The sequence below is a fragment of the Canis lupus genome, chromosome 6 (genome assembly GCF_003254725.2).
Source record: "Canis lupus dingo isolate Sandy chromosome 6, ASM325472v2, whole genome shotgun sequence".
In the NCBI taxonomy this organism is placed as follows: domain Eukaryota; kingdom Metazoa; phylum Chordata; class Mammalia; order Carnivora; family Canidae; genus Canis; species Canis lupus.
In genome coordinates, this window is record NC_064248.1 from 13,109,881 (window position 1) to 13,131,777 (window position 21,897).

A 21,897-nucleotide genomic window follows, 5' to 3' on the forward strand; every position below is an offset into this window, starting at 1 on the left:
ATTCACAGCGAGAGGCCTGGCTTGGGCAGGTTAGGGCACATCTGGTAAGCGATGCTCATAGGTAAGCCTGCCAGCACACGGGAGGTAAAGCAAAGCCTAGCTGTCCACTCATCAGCCCGTGACCCAGTCTCTCAGTGGGAAGGGCGCTGGGCAACACAGAACATTGCCTAGCACCTCGACTTCTTCCAGGAACACTTCTCTCTGAATGCCACCGCCGTGGACCCTGGGGCTACCTGGGCCATTTGTGACGCCCCACCTGCTCCATCTCCACTGCTCTTTAGTTACTGAGAGACCACAGTTGGATGGGTTGTGCTTTATTTTATTAGGCCATAACACTCTCTAAAACAGGTCCTTTTAAGAAAAGGGTACTATTATGTACAAATAAGCACTACATGGGCTCTCTCTCTCCTTCGCATTTTCGGAATGAAAACAGTTTTATCTGTGCCACCAGCATCTTCATTACAGGAAACCTGCTCGAAGCAGCCTTTAGAGAAGACTAGATGTTATTTTGGCTTTTAGAGCACAGCGAATGGCTGCAGATGGCAGGGGTTTACGGAGGGAGTGAGAAGGCAGACAGAAACAGCAAATGAAAACATATAACACTTGCATTCTTCCCTTCTACATGCACCATAAAAATGTGGGAAGAGATGTTTTGCTCACTCTACAGTCAAAGGTTACTAATTAAACAAAGCATTACTGAGCCAGATATACCTATAAAAGCTGCTTTCTAGAACTTTAACCTACATCTGAGCATCAGCTTACTACAGGGCCTTGCAATGCACTCCTCCAGGGATTAGGGTCTTTCCTTCCATAATTCACTGAAGATAATGCTGAGTGATACAACCTTCCTGGTGCACTTTAAAAGCAGTCAGAATTTAAAGGAAACTTTTCTGCAAAGATGGTATGATTGAGAAGCAGATCAAAGGGAAGAAAATACCATTATCCTGCCATGAAGTGCTTGGTAGAAGCCAAATCCTCACATCTGGAAGGCTGCTGGGCTGTTGCCTGCCCTGACCGACAGACGTGGGGGCTCCTCGCAATGGAGCACAGATGCCATTTCCTTCCTGGGCCTCCACCACCACCCGAACTGGTGCAGTCCCTCCTTCCCACATTCTGCCGGCACCCGGGGCTCACTCTGAAATCACGCCCTGCTTCCAGAGTGATGAGTTGGATGGCCAACTTCTCACTGGACCTGGTGCTCCAGCATCTTACTCCTCTCTGAACTCTGACCTGTACCAGGCACAGGGCAAGAGGCTGGGCCAGGGATGCTGGAGTCTCAGGGCACAGAAAGCCTGGGTTCAGCTTGCATCCATCCAAAGAGAATTAAGTGAGGAATGTTCTGGAGGTTTCACTTAAATCAGTTACAGTCTCAAGGGCCCTGTTGCTCTGAATTTAGGAAAGTTGGAGATTGCCTAGACCACAGAACCCATGACATGTTCTCAGAAAAGTAACTGGTGAGTTGAAGAGAGGCTTCATGGAGGGAATGTGACATGAGTGGACAGTACACATGAAGGCTAGAGACATGGCCCCTGCTGCCCGGAGGGCTGGAGGGTATTCAGAGGAGACTGCATTTGCAAAGTACCTCATGCCTAGATAAGGCAGAGGCATGCACATCTCAGGTAAGTAAACATGACAAAGTATTTTAATTTTCTAGCAACCTCTCAAGACAGGTATTAATATCCCTGCTTCACGGCCAAAGATCCTGAGCTGGGTGGCCTGCCTGAAACCACCCAGCTGGGACCTGGAGGAGCTGGGATTCGAGGTCCAGTCTCTCTGACCCCAGTGCCTGTGCCATTTGTCCTCATGTCACTGACCATTTCATCCGGGCACCGTGTATCCTTGGGGAACTTTGGCCTTTCCTGGGGCACAAATGGGACGGTGAACCATGGGAGGTGGCAAATGCCCAGGAGGTGACACGGGAGAGGGGCAGGATGGGGTTTCTTGAAGATCTCGTGGCCAGAGTCCTGGCACTAAGAGTGAGAAGAGGAGCTGCAGATCTGCTCTTCCCCTGGCTGAGGTGTGAGTGTTGGTAGGTGATGGGGGTGGTTTGGAGTGTATGCTGCCTAGAGTGTGCTGAAAACTAGACTCTCGCCCAGTAGTGAAGTGTCTGCCAAGGCATTTAGAGAGACTCCCCTTCATTAAGTTTTCAGGGCACACCCTCTGCAATATGCCTTTGAGGTCAGTAGGAACAAGTCACAAATAAAAGCAGGATTGGTTTGGCAAAAATTTTTTAAAAAAGGATATTCATATTCATGCTAGCCTTTGCAGCATCATCATGAAATAGTCTTGGGGATGACTTACTGTATCACTGAAAACCAGTCCAACATGTTCAACCAAAACTGAATGGATTAGGACAACATAAAGAAGGGTAGCAGTCTATCGATGTAGTCAATCCAGATGTTTGAGGAAAAAGGCATCTCTTTCATGTGGCCAAGCAGTCACAGGAGCAGGGCACGCTGGCTCTGTGACAGAACCAGCTCAGGGCTCCCAGCACACAAGCAGTGAAATGTCCATTGCCTGTCTTCTGTCTTCTTTCTTGGCCATTATTCTGTCCTAAGAAGCCCAGAAAAAGTCTATAATCCTTACCTTCTGGGGTTTGGAACTAAACTTCTTTTTATAGATGAATGATTACTCTCTGGGAACATTTAAACACAAATGGTTCGGATAATGAGCTTTAGGGGGAAAAATTCTCTTTTGGTTTTGAAGTTTCAACTATCTGCACCACTACCAAACTTTAAATTTTTTTTTAAATTTTAAAATGCCTTAGAATATTTGTAGGGGGACTTCCAGTTCTGGCAATATGACAGACAAGATAACTTTTAAGGTTAGCCTCCTGCCCCAAAGCCAGAGAAGTGCTAGTTATGGTACAATAGATGCCTGGTCAAGTACTAGGGGAGCAAGGGACTTATCCAGAGGCTGATACATGTGGGAAGTGAAGCTGTGACCAAACTCACAGCAAAATCTAAGCAAGCACTTCCTGAGGGAGAAGAGACCTGTAATAATCACAGCCTTTGAGGATAGAGAGAAACACAGTGGACTTGAAATACTGGACATAAGAACAAGTACGACTGGTTCAGAATTAAGGAATTTTAGGATCCTGTGCCACTAGAAGGAAGAGAGACATAATGATTAACTTTAGATTCTGATAACCTACCTTTGCATGTTAGGTTATTTAGGACAGTTGGTGGTGGGAGGCAGGGTCAGGACCTGCGCAAAGGTGTCCAAGCTGGTGGAAACCCACTCATGTGGGAGGACTGTCCACATACAGGGGGATTTGGCAAATAAATAAACAACTGAGGTTAGTGGGAGCCAAAGAAAGGCTAGTATAGATGTGGAAAGGAGTGGCTTGAATAAACAAGCTGGAGGTACTAAACTGTATTTGGAGGTGCTAGTGTGAATGAGTGGTTTTCAGCATATGTAGATAGACACAGAAATAGGCCAAGGTGTAGATGTGTGTGCACCTGAGGGTATGTATTTCCTAGCTGCAGGCACTTGGAGAAGGCCTGAACATAGTGACATCCAGTGGCAATGAGCACATCTAGTGCCCAGATCTTGGTTTCTAAACACTACTCTCCATTGAAAAGATCCTAGTTCCTTGGAAAAATGGCTAAAAACAGAGAGGAAAGAATAAAAGGAGTTTAGAACACCTTGTTGTGCCAGAACACAAGTGTATGCTTAGAGTTACAGGGGCATGCGAGGAGAACACGAGAACCAGGTAGAAGGGCGGGAGAGCCAGAGCACCAACATAAGTGATGATAGCACTGCATTAGTATCTGCTAAGTAAAGAAGGAATCCGTAAGTCTACACTGAAGTCAACAAATAAATGAACAAATGAATGGGATGAAAAAACTGTCCACTACAGTAAAAGTCCAATCAATAAATGCAGAAGAAATAACTGAATTAGGTCACTATTTGGTGCCCTCATTGTGCTAATTATTTCAGTAAAGAAACTTTAGTTGATGACAAAACTAGTGGATGTGAGCGGGAAGGGGAATGAGATTTTCACAGTATCTTGCAGCGCCTCCCACAGAATACTTACTAACTGTGAAGGGGAGGAAAGGAGCTCTGTGTGGAGAAACCAGGCAGATGCCGTTTTAATCACGTGAGCTAATTAACTCCACCAATCATGGGACCTACTGATGTCATATTGAACCCAACAGGTTCAGTGCAGGGTGCAGTGGGAGAAAACCACTTCTGTGACATTCTGAGCAAAAAAGGATGACCTTGCTCTAATCATAAAGAAATTGTACAAATCTGAATTGAGGGATATTCTAGGAAATGAATGGCCTGAGCCCTCAAAAGTATTTAGGGCATGAAATCAGGGATTGGTGGGGGAATGAATCCAGGTCGAAGGAGATGGGAGAGCTGTGACAACCAGGGACAGTGTGTCATCCAGGGCTGGATCCTTTTCCCACCGAGGACATGTTGGGACAACTGACCAAACTTGTATGGAGTCTCTGAGTCTTTGTAGTATTCTTTCGATTTTTCTGTAGGTTTGAAATATTTTTGAGGTGAAAGGCAAAAGTGAACTTCAGGGAAATCTCAAACTCCTTTAACCAATGGCTACAAACTGAACCAGTGGTGAGCATAGCAGCCTGGGGCACACCCCCGGGGAGTCTGTGTCGCTGGCTATGGGCACTGCACCCCAGGACCTTCACTACATGGGACACTCTCAGACAGATCTGGGGGAGCATGACCGCTGGGGAAAGGCATGAAACCTACCCAGACCATGCTTCCCTGGGGAAACTGGAGCCTTTAAACCCATGTGAGGAGATGTGGAGAGGCTAGATCACCATGTTTGCTCGGAGATCCAGTGCCCAGAGTCCCTGTGATGGGACCAGCACAGCAGAGACTGTAGCTTTTTAATCCACTGTGCCACCTAGCAGTTATCACCCATAAGGCAGTGCCCCCAGTCCCCTACTCGTTAAGGCTCAGCCAGGACTGGGAAACCCAGAAAGCCTTGGGATGATGCCCTAGAGGCTCTGGGTCTGAGGCCAAGTTCTAAGTCAGCAGCCCTGCCCCTCACACTGCCTGGAGGGCAATCAAATCTTTGTTTATGAAAACTGGTAAGAAAATAAACTATTGATCTTAAAAGCCAAACCAACAGCAAGAAAAGGCCAAGTTCACTTGCGAACATGAATACAATAATCTTAGCTCCAAACCAAACCAGACCGCCATCGTGATCAAGCTGTGTTTATACCAGGAACACTGGAATGGTCAAACATTAAAAATATCAACATATATCATCCTTCCAACAGAGAATGGAAGAAAAACCATGAACATATCAATAGATGCAAAATAATGTTTTGATAAAAATAAACATTAATGATTTTCTTTAAATCTTAAAAAGCACAAAAATCAACTCCTAGCAAACTAGGATTAGAAGAGTTGTCTTAATCTGATACAGGCTAGCTATAAAAATAAACAAAAATACCGTAAATTGTACATGTTATAATTAATTATAAAATCTTAAAAAAAAATCTTAACAGAACTTCTTGAAAGTTAGTAATAAAACAACAGTTCTATCATGGCTCCAGTTCAATGTGCTATGGGAAGACCTTGCCCTCCCATTGAGCTTACAGAATAAATAAGTTAAAAGAAACAAACAAAAAAAGAGAAACAGAGGATATGAAGATTTCAAAAAAAGAAACAAAGCTGTCACTATTAATGGATGATAGGACTCCTCTGTAGAAAGAGAGAGTAGAATTAATAAAGTAAGAAGAGAATTCTCAAGAGTTTCTGGCTATACCCTCTCCCACAGGCTGAGTGGCAGCTTTGTGCTGGTCATTAAAAGAAGAAAAATATTCAAAAATAAATTGTTATCCTATATGCCAGCAGAATGTCAGAAAATGTAATGAAAAATTACACACACATTAATTAATCCTCATGGTGATCTTGGAAATGGTATTGCTGACCCCATTTCACAGGTGAGGAGATTAAGGCTCATAACGAACTTAAATACATCAAGGCTCACAGAGCAGGGAAAGAGGGTAGCAAGAAGTGGAGCAGGTCTACCTGAGGCAAAGCCCATACTCCTTCCTTTTTCAAAAAAAACTTTTTTTAAAAAAGATTTTATTTATTTATTCATGAGAGACACAGAGAAAGAGGCAGAGACATAGGCAGAGGGAGAAGCAGGCTCCCTACTGAGCAGAGAGCCTGATGTGGGACTCGATGCCAGGACCCTGGGATCACGCCCCGAGCCAGAGGCAGATACTCAACTGCTGAGCCACCCAGGCGCCCCTCCCATACTCCATCTATCACAGTTTTTGAGGCACGCTGATTGCCCTGGACTTTTCCTGCATGTTTCAGAGCAGAGGGAATAGCCCAGTACTTTTGCCAAGAAGAAAAGAGCTGACAAAGATGTACAGGCCATGTTCCTGGATAGAAGACTCACCATCCTAAGACATCAATGAGAGTTGCCAGAAAAATCCTAAACAAGGTGAGTGGTGTGTGTGCATGTGTGTAGCTGCAGAGGTGGGAAGTGGTCAGAAAGCGCTCAACAGATATTCAAACACATTTTAAAGCCTCTATTATTAAACAATGTGGTATCAATGCATGAATAGCCAGACTAATAGAACAGAATAAAAAGTTCAGGAATAAACCCAAGTGCACATGGGAATTTAATATCACAAATCAGTGGGAGAAAAAAATGAGACTTTTTATTAAATGGCTTTGGGATAATCACATAGCTATTTTCAAAATTATAAAAATGGATTCATACCTCACTCCACATACAAGGGCAAATTTCAAATGGTTGGCGAGCTAAATGAAAAAAGTAGCTTTACCAGTGCTAGGAGAAAGGTGAATTCTTTTATAACCTAACGGTGGGGGAAACCTTTCTGTGGCTGACAACCCAAAAGCATGCAAGAAGTGATGGATAAATTAGACTTCTACTTCTTTTGGCATGGCAAAAGAATTTACATAGACATTCATTGTCTCATCCAGCAATCCCAGTCCCAGGAATCCATTCCAAGGATTCAAGATGACTATGCAAAAGACCAAAGACAACCTTCTGGGAGAATAATGCCCCCACCTTGGAACTCCACACTCTAATTCCTGGGACCTGTGAGTACAGTTTCCTGACATGGCAAAGCGACTCTGCAAATGTGATTAAGGTGAAGAGTTTTGGAATGGGGATATTATCCTGGATTATCTGGGTGGGTCCAGTCTATTCACCTAAATCCATAAAAATGGCAGAGGAAGACAGGAGGCTGGTCACAGACAGGAGATGGAAGGAGGAGGAGGAATGGACCCATTACTGCCAGCTGGGAGGGTGCAGGAAGCAGGGCCACGGGACAAAGAGCATGGTGGCTACTTGGACACTGGGGATGGTGACAGCCAGGCTCAGTTCTAGGACCACAGAGGGTGAATTCTGACAATACCTGAACCAGTAAGGACATGGATCCTCCTTTAGAGCCTTGGGATGGGGATGGAGCCCTGCTGACACCCTGATTTTAGCCCAGGAAACCCATATTGGATTTGCGACCTACAGAACTGTGAGATAGCACATAAGTATTGTTTGAGCCAAGAAGGTATTGGTCATTTATGATGGCAGAAAGAAAAGGGGTGTGCACTGCGGGTGCCTCCCCTGCAGCAGAGCCCCAGCCGAGTCAATGAGCTCTGGCACACAGACATGGGGAGGACTGTGTCTGTGGGAAGGGATGAGGAAGATCTGCCTGCAGGATCTTCAGGACGTGCTGTCAGGTGAAGAGAGCTGGGGGCAGTGTGCTGCATTCTGAGTGAGAAGAGAGGAACCCACTCGAGTGTATTTGCCAAAAAAAAAAAAAAAAAGGATAAACCAAAAACCTAATATGGGGCTTTTGGGGGACAGAGGCCACAGAGTGAAGGGGGAAAGAGGAACTTCTCTGGATACACCTTTTCTGTGGTTTTGACTTTGAGCCGGCGTGAATGAGTTACATGTTCGAAAATAAATTTCAATTATTTTAACAATTTTTTTTAAAGTTAAATGATTTTTAAAGAAGGCAGTCATTAAAAATGGAAGCAAAAGAATGAAACAAAACACAACCCTGAAATGAATGAACCTTGGTTTGTATTAAGTTGTAATTATTTTCACATAAAGAAAATAATTTAGAACTCAGTATTTTGACTATACATCGGTAGCGTAATATGGCTCAAGGACAAATACTAACACCGCATTCAGTAGTCTTATTGTGAGTAGTACCATTGAAATTATCATTGTGAAACTCTTGATACGATAGTAGGATAATGAAAATAAGTGATGATGTTAATATTTCTAAAAGCACAATTTTAGAAAAAAATGTATTTCAACTGTAAATTCCAAGTTAAAGTTATCTTAAATTTGCCTGGAAATAGCAGCATGAACTCATGATGTTTCCTTTTTCTGTCCCTGGGAAAGGTCTAGAACGTCCAGCTGGAGGCAATGAGCACCCCTTCTCCGCCCTCAGTGCCCAGACTCTGGTCTTTAAACACCATCTGACACTTAACGAAACCAGGTGGGAATGATCCATCTGAGCTTCAGCTGCAGGACAGGAAGGCACTGGATGATCCCGGGACATCCTGCTGTGTACGAAGTCATCAAAGATTGGTAACTCCATGTCAGAAAGCCCAGAACATGACATGCTCCCCACTGGCCAAGATGGGTCAAGGTTAGATTCAGAAAGAATAATGACTGTAGGTGATTGAAGTGCACTGAATATATTTTTAAAAACTATACTTTCATATTGATAATTTAGGGGAAGAGATAGTAGAGATGAGGGAGGGAGGGAGAGATGGAGGGAGCAATGAATGAATGAATGAATACTGAGATAAGCGGGGACCAGTTCCTTACTCTGAGGCTGGGAATTCAGGAAAAAGACTCAGCATTTATCCCACCTTCCTGTGTTCAGGGTAACTTGACCTGCCTGAGGGATGAGGGGACACACTTCTTTTCAGATGACAGAAAATCACCATTTTGAAAATCTTAGGAAAATACTTCACTCAGGAAAGACCATCGATGGCTGAGACCAGTAAGTGTGAGGTTGAGGGGGGAACTCACAGCATCCTTGGTGTCCCTGAGAGTGGGATGCGCGGCCACTGTGTGTCCTGGCGTGCTGCAGAGTGGGGCACATGGCACCATCTGGGGACCGCATCAGAGTGGCCCCAGTCTGCAGCAGTCAGTCCTTCCCCACGGCCCCACGTCCTGGGGTTCCACCCACATTCACCCCTGGGCCAGAGGCAGGGGACCCTCTTCCTGATGCCATCTAATGGGTCTACATCATTCCCCTCCTTCATCTCATCTCCTGGCATTTTATCTTCTCACATCATAAGAAGGGTAGGCACAGGACAGTGAGCCGTTCTGGGAGAGAGACCACATTCACACACCTTTCCTACGGTATGTTGTTAGGATTGTTCTATTTTACTTTTGGTTATTGCTGTTCATCTCTCATGGTGCAAATGTATAAACTAAACTTTGTCATAACTATGTACATCTTGGGAAGAACACAGCACACACAGGGGACTGCACTACCCTGGTTTCAGGCATCCCCTGGGGGTGTTGGGATGTGTCCCCCGAGGATATGCTCATTGAGGATTTGGAGTGAACCTTCCGTGTACAGGAAACAGGAGGCTGAGGAGCCAGGGACAGCCAAGGAGGTAAAGGGTGCCCCTCTGATGCAGGACAAGCCAAGGGACAGCTGACTGGGATTCACAAGCCATTGCTGGGGCTGGGCCAGGGGTAGGGGGAGGAAACTTCTAGGGGTGATGGATTTGCTCATCAACTTGATCCTGGTGATGGTTTCACAGGAATGCATACATCTAGGTCAGAGCTTATCAAATTGTATATGCTGGAAATATCAAGTTTATTATGTGCCAATTAACCCAATAAAGGTGTTAAGAAATTTCCTTAAACAGTTTATGAGTCAGGACAACCAAATGCATAGTGTCAAGTTTGTGTGGATCTGGTTTTCATCAAAACCACAGTAAAAAGATGTTCTTGGAAATTTTCAGGAAATTTGAATGTGGACTGATTATTAGATGATATTAAGGAATTTTTAAGTACAATAATGGCATTATAATTTTAAGAGTATGGATGTTTTAATGTAAAGGTTTTCTGAAGGAAATATAGACATACAGACGAGTATGCCAACCACAGGTGGACAGACAAGATAAGCACATCCCAGACTGAAAAGCAACATTCCCAGCATTTGGGAGGCTCTGTCAACCCCTCCTGTACTGCGGAACCACAAGGCCCCAAGGGGAGCTGGAACCCCAACACCAAAGATGACTTCTTGTTTTGGAACTTATTATATAAGTGGAATCAAACAGTGTCTACTCAAAATGTGTGTCTGGCTTTGTTTGCTCAACATTACGTTTGTGAAATTCATCCATATTTAGTTTGCACATATAGACAGAGACACACCCTGGAAACTTCATGGTGAAATGACATGTGGTCTGAGATGTGCTTTAAAACACTACAGCTGGGGATCCCTGGGTGGCTCAGAGGTTGAGCATCTTTGCTCACGCCTTTGGCTCAGGGGGTCCTGGGATTGAGTCCCGCATCGGGCTCCCTGCAGGGAGCCTGCTTCACCCTCTGCCTGTGTCTCTGCCTCTCTCTCCATGTCTCTCATGAATAAATAAATAAAATCTTTAAAAAAAGTAAAATAAAACACTACAACCAAATCAAACCATCATGCTGTATGCCTTAAACTTAGACCATGATGTATGTGTGCCAATTATTTCTCAATGAAACTGGGGGGGATAGATGTATAGAGGTGTATACAGATATAAAATTAGGTCTATGTATCTATAAAGAAGTTAAACTAAGCAGATTAGCCACTGATGTTATCATTCCATACACAAATATGACCATGTAATTTTGCATAAATGACTTCATATAAGAGAAGAGATACTACATTTGATCTGCTTGTTTGTGCATCAAATGATATGCACGTGAACATCTTCCTATGTCAGTGAGTCAATAAACGTAGACTTTGCCATTTTTTCATAGCTGCATTTTATGGCATAAAAGCATTTAAAAAAAACACCTCAGCAACAATAAAAGGGGAACTAGATGGATCTAGGTAATGGAACAGGTGAAGCTAGATCATGGGCATGTAAGAGTTTGTTTTGTCATCGTCTTTCCTCTTGGGTATGTTTAAAACTTTTTAATGTTAGAAATCTAAGGACATGGTTGTGGGATGGCGGTGCAGAGCAAATGTGCTGCTGCAGAGAAGCTGCTCTGCGTCCACCATGCTGATTCCTCTTCTCAAGGAAACTAAGACAGTTCCCAGACCCCCTCTTGTGTAACTGGAGGTTCACGACTGAGTTCTGGTAAACAGAACACAGACAGGAGTAGTCTGATCCTGGCTGGCCCTGGAGGCAGGGAGTAAAGGCCTTATTTGGGAAACCAGAAGACGTTGGCATTTCCATGCCACTGCAGCCTATGTGAGTCTCACGCACAGGTCTGAAGCTTGAGACCTGTGTCCTTGGCATGCACAGGGCTCAGCTGTCCCAGGACAAGGGATGCCAAGGGCTGTACCACGGGATTCTGTCTTCCCTGCCCAGCTATTTCTGATGGACCTTGAGACTCCAGAATTGCTTTTCATGAGATAAAGTGATTTTTCTCCTCCATTTTCCTCTATGTGTTTTAAAGTTCACTTTTATCATTTTGGTTTTCATTCACTGGGGACCTATGTTTCCTTTTTTTTTAATTTTTTTAAATTTTTATTTATTTATGATAGTCACACAGAGAGAGAGAGAGAGAGAGGCAGAGACACAGGCAGAGGGAGAAGCAGGCTCCATGCACCGGGAGCCCGACGTGGGATTCGATCCCAGGTCTCCAGGATTGCGCCCTGGGCCAAAGGCAGGCACTAAACCGCTGCACCACCCAGGGATCCCGGGACCTATGTTTTCAATTTGATGTGAGGTAGGGACATTCTGTTGATTTTTTTCCTAAGAGTCGTTCTAGCCCCTTTTATCAATGGGACCCAACCAGCTGGTTTGCACTTTCAGATTCCTGCGTGTCAGTTTTCAGAAATAGTTTCTTTTCTTTTTTTTTTTTAAAGATTTTATTTATTTATTCATGAGAGACACAGAGAGGCTGAGACACAGGCGGCAGAGGGAGAAGCAGCTCCATGCAAGGAGCCTGATGTGGGACTTGATCCTGGGTCCCCAGGATCACACGTTAGGCTGCAGGCGGTGCTAAACTGCTGCGCCACTGGGGCTGCCCTCAGAAATAGTTTCTTAATGAAAGTTTTGAGGATGTATGTGGACTTGGTCCCTAATTTATGGCCAATTTCCAAAAGCAAGTCTTTCAACAGAGCACAAGCAAGTCTTACAACAGAGCACAAGCACAGCTCCAAAAGTTACTGGGATTTTACTAGAGACAAGAACTGTTCTGACACTATACTCTTCCACACTTTGTCTCTTCAGCTTTTTATCTCCTGCTGTTGTTGGAACATGAACTGTGCCTTGTGTGGTGCCCCAGCCCCATGGAACCCCATGCCCGTGACCCCATGGGATCTGCCCCCGGGCTCATCCGAACCCAAGCCTCCCACTCTTCTCCACACTTGCTCCAGCCCTCGGGCCTCCCTGCCAGTCCTCGACTGTGACGTACATGTTCTTTTCTCCCAAGACGGAAATTTGTCCTCTTTGTGTCCTGCCTGGAACAGTGCTTGGGAACACACCTGCTCTCTACACAGGGCGCGTTCATTCACAGGATACACAAGTTGTACCAAAAAAAAATCTTATTTGTACATCTGGTAGCTTATTGTTACATGGAATTAAAAATAAATAAATCAACTATGCCATTCAATTTAGGTCCCTATTTGGAGCTGAAAATTGAATGTTAAGCCTTCTCATCATTTCTTCTATGGTCTTTTCAGACCCCAACCTAACATCCTGTCTCTTACCTTTCCACATCCTGCCCCTGGCAGCCCATCATCTCCAGTCTCTGGCTCACATCCGGCAAACTTGACCGCCTCTCAAACCCCCTGTCCTGAGAGTCTCTGTGCCCCTAACCAGCCATTCTGCAGAGCATCAGTCCCCTGTCTGGAAACCCTGCTGTCCACTCCCAGGAGAGCATACCTGGCCCTCTACGATCCACCTGGAGATAGAGGTCTTCCCATCGTAGCCTGGTCGGAACTGCAGCGTGGCTGAGCGGGGGCTGATGTTGGAAATGACCAGATTGGATGGGGCGCCAGGGAGCTCTAGAGACAAAGGAGAGGGAAAATGTGGAGATGCAAGTTCCAACAGCTCACGAAATGCACCAGACATGTCAGTAAGTAAGTGGTTTCAAAATGCCTCAATTTGTTTTCAAAACCATGTTAGTGAGAAGCCTGCTTGTGGGAACATGACCACAGCATGATCCTTACTTTCTGGGGTCACCCATCAGGCATCATGGCCTCTGAAGTGGGATGAGGACATATCCCATGTGGGGACACATTTTCATGTGGCCTCTGGATGATCCACTCTGAAGGTCAGGACTCACTCATCTCTGTGCACGGCAGGTTATGGTTGAAGGACGAAAGGATGAATGGATATCATTCTTTCAGGCTCCGAAAAGAACACAACCAAATGTCCACCCTCCCTTTGGTGGTGACCATGATGCTGGGGCAAGCCGAGTGGGGTGGGCGGGAGAACGCAGGTGCCACATTATCTGCTGCCAGGTGTGTTGGTCCTGAGCCTTAGGCTCCTGGGTCTGGTTTCCAAGACAATAGCATTCAGGTGAAAGTGCAGAGCCCTCCCCACTCCGCCTGAGTTCAGTTGCTCCGGCAACTAAATGGGAGGAGGGGGGCTCTGAATGGGCTTTCATCCTGTGAGGTTACCTGGGGCTTGAGCCTACTCACCGAATAGGGCTCTTCTGGCTGGCTGCTCCCCCAAAGAGCCTGTCCCACTCAAAAGTGAAACATCGTGAGTTGGAAATGGCGGGGGCTCTTATCTTACTGTGCTACTCTAGAGAAAGACAGTGGGATGGAAGGGAGGGGGGAGGGATGCCAGGCAGGGAGTGGAAACACTTTGCTGCCTTCACTGCTCTGGGGAACACCCTCGGGTCCTCCGGAGCTAGGAGTGCTGGAAACCAGGACTTGCACAGAACAGTAAAACCACTTCAGTGATCAGGTCAGCACTGGCACAGCCTGGGTCTCTAGGACCTCGAGGGGCCTTTCCACGTCTCATTTAATGAATCTGAAGCAGAAAATGTTTACATTGAAGGACAAGTGACTCTTGTCTTTGGATGTGTCAGCTCACTAGATCCTTTAAATGGTGCTCCAGACATTAATGGATGTGCACTTCAAGCTCAGCAAGCAGAATACAGTCCTCCTGAGTGATGGTCATTGTGAGGTTGCTTCCAGCCGACACTCAGGGCACTCAGGGACACCCCGGGATCCATCCCTGGCTATGGGGGACCCGACCTTGACGTGAAGCAGCAGCACCTCCACTGCTTCCTTCACCTTGGTTCATCAAAGTTCACTGGGCGCAGTGGGGCCCTGTCCTCCTGGTGTCCTCATTCTGCAGGTCCACCCGCCTGGACTGAGCCCAAGCATCTCAGGGAAACCGGCTCACACATGCCAGTGCCCCAGAGTTACTGTTACTGTCAGTCTGTGTGTGTGAGATGACTCTAACAATGACACTTTACAATGCCAGCATCACTAGGTATTAGAGTGTTATCAATGTAGGTTTTTTTTTTCTTTTTTCTTTTTTTAAAGAGAGAGAGCGTGTGTGCACAAGTGGGAAGGGGCAGGAGAAGGAGAGAGAGAATCTCACACAGGCTCCAAGCTCAGCCCGGAGCCCATGATCTCACAACCCTGAGATCATGACCTGAGCCGAAATCAAGAGTCGGATGCTCAATCAACTGAGCCACCCAGGTGCCCTGGAGTGCTAACAATGTTTTAAATGTGTGCTGTGGGAATGCACTGTTTGTGTAGAATAAACAAATCTTTCTGTCAGCCAAAGACTTCTTTCTTTAAAAAAGTAAACTTATTTTGTAAATGCCTTTAAGAAACACCGGATTGCCTTTGAGTGTGGTCCCCGATGAGCAGCATATGCACACCCAGGGTACCTGCTCCAGAGGCAAATCCTCCAGCCTTGCTCCACACTTGGCAGCCTAGGCATCTGCTTTATGAGAAGCCCCTGGGACACTGCTATGGGTGACGGTGGCCAACTGCTGCCTCAGAGGGAGGCTACTGGCCTCCAGACAGTGTCCTAAGAGGTCACCTTGCTCAGGGGAGAGTGAATGCTGTGCCCTCATCCTTCTGCCACCACATAGAGCTTGTAGGGCTGCCCAACTCTCTCTGGATGCAGTCTCTGTGAGGAGGACACACGCATTCATGTGCATGTTTCTTTCTTTACTGTATGCATTTTATTTGCTTTGCATCCCGTGCAGATCATGAGTGGCCCCCTTCCCAGAAGACAGCTGGGCTAGGAACATGGGTCTGGAGGCGGATGGTGCTAAAGGAGGACGTGCTGATTTCGGAGGGAGCTTCAGGGCTTTAGCCTCAAAGACCAACTGACACAAGGCCAACAGGCATCTTCTAAAGAGCAAGAGCCCCACAGCTTTAATTTCAGAACTGAACCGAGAGCCCCAAATACCTCTTCACATTCCCTTGTATTTGTGAACTCCCAGGAAAGACACTTTTATTTTAAATGTAAATTTTAAAATTAGAGAGGAAAGAGTGAAGTACAGTTCTCTGAAGCCGAAATGAGTGTGCTGTGTGTTTAGGGAGATAATCTGAATCTCAGAAAGGACCGGAGGGTACGGGCAGCCCATGCCCACATCACAGAGTGATGGTCCGCAGCCACTGGCACCCACGAACACCCTGCTCTCCCTCCCACCGCCTCCTACTCCTTTTTCTTATCTCAGACCAAATCTCCACTGTTTCACTGAGTGAATCAAGGTTTATGCTTCCTATTCTTGGTTTTAATATCGATGCCTCCTACTGCTCGCTCTTGGAGGAAGCCTGTGTCTCCGTATGTGGGCCCTGACTGCTGGTCTCCCTGGAGGGCAGGACTTTGGGGCCAGCTTGCTCTCTGGGGCACAGAGAGCACACCCTCAGTCCACACCTCAACAGCAGATAAGGCTGGAGGACAAGGCTGACGTTGAGTCCTAGTACACTTGCCACCCCACTGCCTCGGCAGATAGCAGACACCCATCTTGTAAAGGACCCTGGGTGTGCACAGGGCTGCCATCCACCCAGAGCGCCTGCAATATCTGAGCCCTGCCCTTAGAGACACGGCAGCAGGGTTTTACTGACCTGGGGGCACTCCAGAAGAAATGGTGGATGAGGTTGCCAGGCCGGCTCCCGCAGTGGTGACAGCAGCCACATCAATGGTGTAGGTGGTGAGTGACGACAACCCTTTGATTTTGTACTCATGAGTTGTGTTACTGAGGGTGTGGGTGAGCCGAGAGCCGTTCCTACCGTACACCTCCCAGGAAACCTGGTAGCCTGAGGAGCGAGAACACAGGATTAGCAGGGCCACCTGTGAGCTGAGGGTGGGGCTGGATGCCACTGTCGCTGTCACAGAGGATCTAAAACAGCATGAAAGCCCAGCAGATGTGCTGAAGCTGGGAGAGAACCTGCTGCTCTGCCCACATGGACTCTGAGCTGGGCCCCTCCTCTGTCCACAGTGTCCCCGTCCCCCTGACACCTGGTGGGCTGTGGGAGCCCGGGCCCACCTGCGGGTGGTGACCCTGGCACCCGAGCTGCCTTAGGGAAAGATGAGTGACGGCGCCAGCCTGCAGTGCTCAATTTCACCTCATGGCAAAATGTGGATGCATTTCATCAATATTTCCGTTTTTATACGCTGATATTTTCATTATGCACTGCTCTAAATCAGGAGCTTGCTCCTGGGTTGCAACTAATTTGTGGAAACACTGCCACTTTTTCCCTCATGAAGTGATTGATAGAAGCTCTCTCCCGTGTAAAGTGCTTTCTCTAAAAAGTCCCTCTGCCTAAGCGCATGAGTTCTGCTGCCTCCCCAGTTTCTGAACCCTCTGTTTTCCTGCCAAAATCTGATTTTTCCCTGGTCTCTGTTCAGTCCAGTGGGGCCTTGTGACCACAATTTATTCAGCCTTGGACTCCACTGCTATTTTAAGCTCAGAGAAGAAAAGCCCCAGCAAGATCCTGAATTGACCCCCATGGAGGGGAGTTTATGTGGTTAGAGACCCTGCAGAGGGTCTCCTAAAGTGGGAGACACTGATGGAAGGCGGTTGAGGGCCCAAAGGAAAGGGGAACTGCTGAAAACACTTGCACTTCCTTCTTTCCAGTCAATAAACTCACAGATACCGAAACACCAAGAGGCATCTTAAAGCTCATTCTGATGAAAGCAATAAATATGGTTAGAAACTTGCACTTGCAGGTAAACAAGAATTTAAAGAGTATCTCGGGACTTTAATATTTTGAAAAAAAATTAATGTCAGAAACTGCTGCCCATCTGCGGTCCCACAGCCCAGCTACTCCCTACTCCAGGACACTAGGACACCAGGCCCCCAGGCTGACAGGACATCCAGGGGGGAGCAGCAGATGGGCACCCGGCTGCCGGCCACCTCCCTGCACATTGCACCTCCCCTGTTACCTTCTGGTCTCTGCACAGGCCCCTGTGCTCTGCTCAGCCCATCTGGGCTGTGGGCTGCCCACCTGCCCCCAGACCTCGGTGTTCCTACTGGCTAACCACCCACTGCCCTACTCCCTCTGGACCCCAGACTCTCCCTCCTCATTGCCCACCCGCCCCACGTCCAGCCTCCGTGCCTCACTCAGTGTGCCAATCAGTTCTTTTTATTTTGTTAATTCAGAATTTCGGATCTAATCACACAATTAAAAATCCAGCCTTCTGGGCAATGAGTATGAACAGCTTCAAGCACACACAGTGCTCCCAAAGTTCCTGTGGCGTTCTGAGCACTTCGCTGACATTAGTTCATCTAATCTCATAGCGGAACTGCGAAGTCACTACCCTATTTATAATGGAGAACGCCAAGGTGCAGAGCCGTTTGTGAACTTGCTGGAAGCTGGCAAGGACTTCTAGGGTTGGCCGGGCCCCACACTTCCCATGGAACCTCCCGAGGCCTTCTCTCCGAAGCCTTGATGTTCACGAGCAAACCCGACCACTCCCCTGACCTCAGAGGTTTCCACCGAATACATCAAGAGACAGTTTGATCCTCAGGGTCATCCCTGGATGTACAGGAGGAGAAGACTTTGCTTTATGTTTTGTTTTTGTTGTATGTTATGGTTTTATTTGCTTAATTCTGTTCTTCATCAGAATTTACAAAAATACAGCACATTGTTTGTCACAGTGACCTGGAATCCAAACTTCCAGCACCCTCAGTGGGGGCAGCAGCGCTGGGATCTGCTGTCACATTGGGTATGTGGCTGGGCTGCTGTCGTGGATGCAAAGCCCAACGGCCCTCACCTCCTCAGGAAGGGTGTAAGGGAAGCAGTGCCCTGAGGCATGGCTCTTTGGGCTGTGCGTGGATGTCTCACTGCCTGCTCTAGCCTGCGGGGGGAGGGGCAGCCCCGCCAGCACTGGGCGTCTTCAGCGGGGGTCCTCCTTGCTCCCAACGCTGCCTGAGACTAACGACCCCAGGAGCTTCAGAAATAATTTTCTGTTGATCTGCAGTAAATTCTCTACAAGAGAGCAGTACATCCAATCACAAGCTGTCTGTCTGCATCCAGGCCCTCATAAATCAGAGTTTACGCAGGGAGAGTGGAAGATGCTGGAATTTACAATAAGCACAGTGGGCAATCTGCTCTTGGGCACTCTGCCCCTCCTCAGGATGGCCCTCTCTTTCTGGCCCCAAACTGACAGGGTGGCCTGGGGCTGCTCACTGCGCTTGGGGCTGACGAGGTACGGCTGGCAGCAGGTGTCTGGGGCATCGGGTGCCCCGTGCAGAGGACCAGGCCTGGCCGTTGTCATCTGCCCCAAAGCCGTTCCAACAGCAGCTGCGTTAACAGGAAGGCTCCAGGATAGTCTGTGGTTTCCCGAGGCTGGGTTTGCCCATAGACCAGGCTTTTCTTCTGCCTCTTGGTTAGCTACTCTGCCTGGAGCCTGGGATAGACCCTGTGGTGCTGCCTGGAGCCCCGTCAAGGGAGGGTGTGGAACCGTCAGTTGGGGGCAGAGCATCTGGGTCCAGGGAGGGCCTTGCCCAGGGCAGGGGTCACTGGGGCTGTGGCTGGAGAGATGTGCAGCTAGGCCTAGGAAACCACAGCCGTCGGGTTCAGCTCCCGTAGGCCCTCTTCCTCTGCAGCCTTCACCAGAGCTCCTGGGACCCCAGACAGATAATGGCACAGGTCAGACACAGCGAGATGGGGACCGTGTGGCTGCTGAGAGGGACCAGAGAGCACTGCCCGCAGCTCTGAAGTCGTAGCAATGCCTCCAACCCAGGTCCACAGCATACAGGAGTCAGAAGGCCAAGCTCCACGTAAACTATAGGCTGCTGCTTGTAACTACACGTATTTGTTTAAATAAAATAGGAAAATGAGTTCATTAAGCTCTATTAGCTGGCGAGAACAGAGGATCATAAATTGGAAGTATTGGCAAGCACCACTCAGCCGGGAGATGCTGGCTCTGCTCAGTGATTACGTGTGCCCATGGGCTTCCCTGAAGATTTACACGAGGAACGAGGACCCAGTGCATATCTGAAGGAAGGGGAGTCTCCGTGTCCATTCGCCTACCAAGGAACCCTAGCCAGATTTCTGGGACTCGGGTCCTGAAACCCACAGGCCAAGCAGGCAGCCGCGGACGCCCCGGCTCAGAAATCAACAGTGAGCAAGCGCAGCTCTCATTCCGGCCACAGCACCGACCAGTCCCTGAGAGGTCTGAGCTGGAGCATCTTTGCTTTCCAGGGCAGCCTCCTTCTACGCGCTTCTGGTGTTTTTGCTTTTTTGTTTTCCATAAGCGCAGCCTGGTTTGCTTTTTCCTCCCTTCGCATGGCTTAGAGCAAAGTTAAACCAACCAGGCTTCCTTTCTGCCCATCCCCCAGGTGACTCCCCAGCCTCTGCTCCAGGCAGCAGGAGGCCTTTGTTATTTCACACACTCACACTTGGGATCCTGTGCTGAGAGGCTGCAGAATACGGGCCAGATCCTGGCTCCTACAGTCCCCTTTCCTGGAGCTGCAATATTATTGACAGTGGGTATTTCAAAGCATTAGCTCTGAGGACCGAACCAGACCCATACATGTACTCTGGTTAAAAGTCAGAGGGAGAGGAGGCATCAGGGCAGACGTCCCAGCGGACGTAGTGGCCGGAGCACACCATTCTGCAGGGGGTCGGGAGGGGCTGGCTCCAGGGGGTTTCCCCACTAAAGGAGAGAAAAAGGGAGTTTAGGGGAAGAATGCAGTCCCCAGGCTATGCCCCAGGTGACTGGGGACACTGTGCGGAGGCCCAGAAACAGCGTGGGAACATGGTGATGCTGGGTGCCTCTTGCCTGTGTCCCCGGGATGATGGAGACCTCCAGCCTTAGCTGTTCCCAATTTCAGGATCAGGGCGGGCCACGTGTCTTTGCACACACCTTGTCTTTGCAAAGCTGAGGTTCTGGTGGTGTCTGTGATACAGAGGCAGGTACAGCATGAAGACCAATGTGGGGAATTAAGGAAATGAAGGTGGTGGGGTCCACTCTGACTCCATGTTTAAGAAAGTGGGCAGAGTCAGATTCCCTTGGGAACATCAGAAACACACAACATATTTGTGTGAAGAAGGAAATACAAATGTTAATTTGTTACATTAATTTGTTAATTTGTTAATTTCAAACAGCTATTAAGTTGTTAGCATATTAATCAGCTGTTTGTACCAAGTAACTTGACAAACAGCTGTCAGGTGCTTCTTTGACCCTGGGGACCTTGAGAGACTTGGTGAGAGACTGTCACCCCAGGAAGACGGGAGCCTCTGGGTTGGGTTAGGAGCAGGGTTCGAATCCCATTGCCGGCACACTGAGGCTGTAGAGGCCGGAATACGGACACTTGCATCCCTGTGCTGGCCTGGTTGTCTGCTGGCCATGTGACCATAGGACATTGCCACCCACGGTGGCGGACGGAGATTGTAGGAGGTGTTTTGTCTGGCTGTTTGAACAAGATCCTGTAATACTAAGGTGCTTGCCTGTGGATGTACCCAGGGTGGCCCTTGATGCTCTCCAGACATGGGGTTGGTAGAGCCGTGGGAGCTGAACCCCGAGGCCAGGCATCAGGGACAGACATCATTCTTGGACTCTCTGGTACACCTGTTAGCATGAGTGGGCTTCTGGATGGCTGGGCACATGAGGGCTTCCACGGGCAGCATAGGCTGGTTGGCTGAGGGACAGCGGACACAGCTTAGGCTCCTGGCGGACTCAGAAACAGGATGGACATGGCTCACTCAGGAGCTGGGTACTCCTAAAGCCTCAGGGTCCAGGCTTAGGGGGCAAAGGCAGGAGCCCTGGATATGACAGGAGGTTTTGCAGGTAGAGCCCCAGAGAGCACCTGCCACAGAGTATGTGTCCCAGACCCAGTGGCTGAGCAGTGGGAATATGAGTGGCTGGCTTGACATTTCAAGTAATGCTTGCTAAACAGAAGGGGCCTCTGGCGGCTGCTGCCCTGGTGCCTCCTCCCAACAGCCCCACGAAGAAATGGAGGGTCTGAGAGGTAAGCTGAGGCTCCTACCTTTCCCTGAAGTCAGAGCCACCCAGAAATTTTTTTTCAAGCCAAGGATAAAGCTCTCTGAAAAAAATCATCAAAGCCCTACAAAAGACCCCTACAGCCTGAGGGAGTCTGTCTGGGGACATGGCAGGCTGGCTGTCCTCACCTTGGGTCCCCCTAGGGCACTGAGCCAGGGCACCCAGGCTTTGCTGTCGGGCCCATCCTGGCTGGGGACGGACCTGGCCGTGGGCTGATTTGCAGTGTTTCAGTGAAGAGACTGCACACGGTGGACTTCTGGTGCACGACTGCTAAGGAAGGGCCTCTTGGGGCCTGTCTCCTCT

General features: G+C 48.1%; 1 protein-coding gene across 15 annotated transcripts in view; it reads right to left on the reverse strand.

Annotated features, from left to right (window-relative positions):
• The window catches only part of SDK1 (sidekick cell adhesion molecule 1), a 911,663-nt gene that overhangs the window by 128,595 nt on the left and 761,171 nt on the right, over window positions 1–21,897 (reverse strand). For all 15 annotated transcript variants that reach the window (XM_049111183.1, XM_035717437.2, XM_049111182.1 and 12 more), the window contains 2 exons: window positions 16,209–16,400; window positions 13,045–13,166 (listed from right to left, as the gene is read on the reverse strand). In XM_049111183.1, the coding sequence (XP_048967140.1) occupies window positions 13,045–13,166; window positions 16,209–16,400 (314 nt within the window). The remainder of the gene's footprint in view (window positions 1–13,044; window positions 13,167–16,208; window positions 16,401–21,897) is intronic.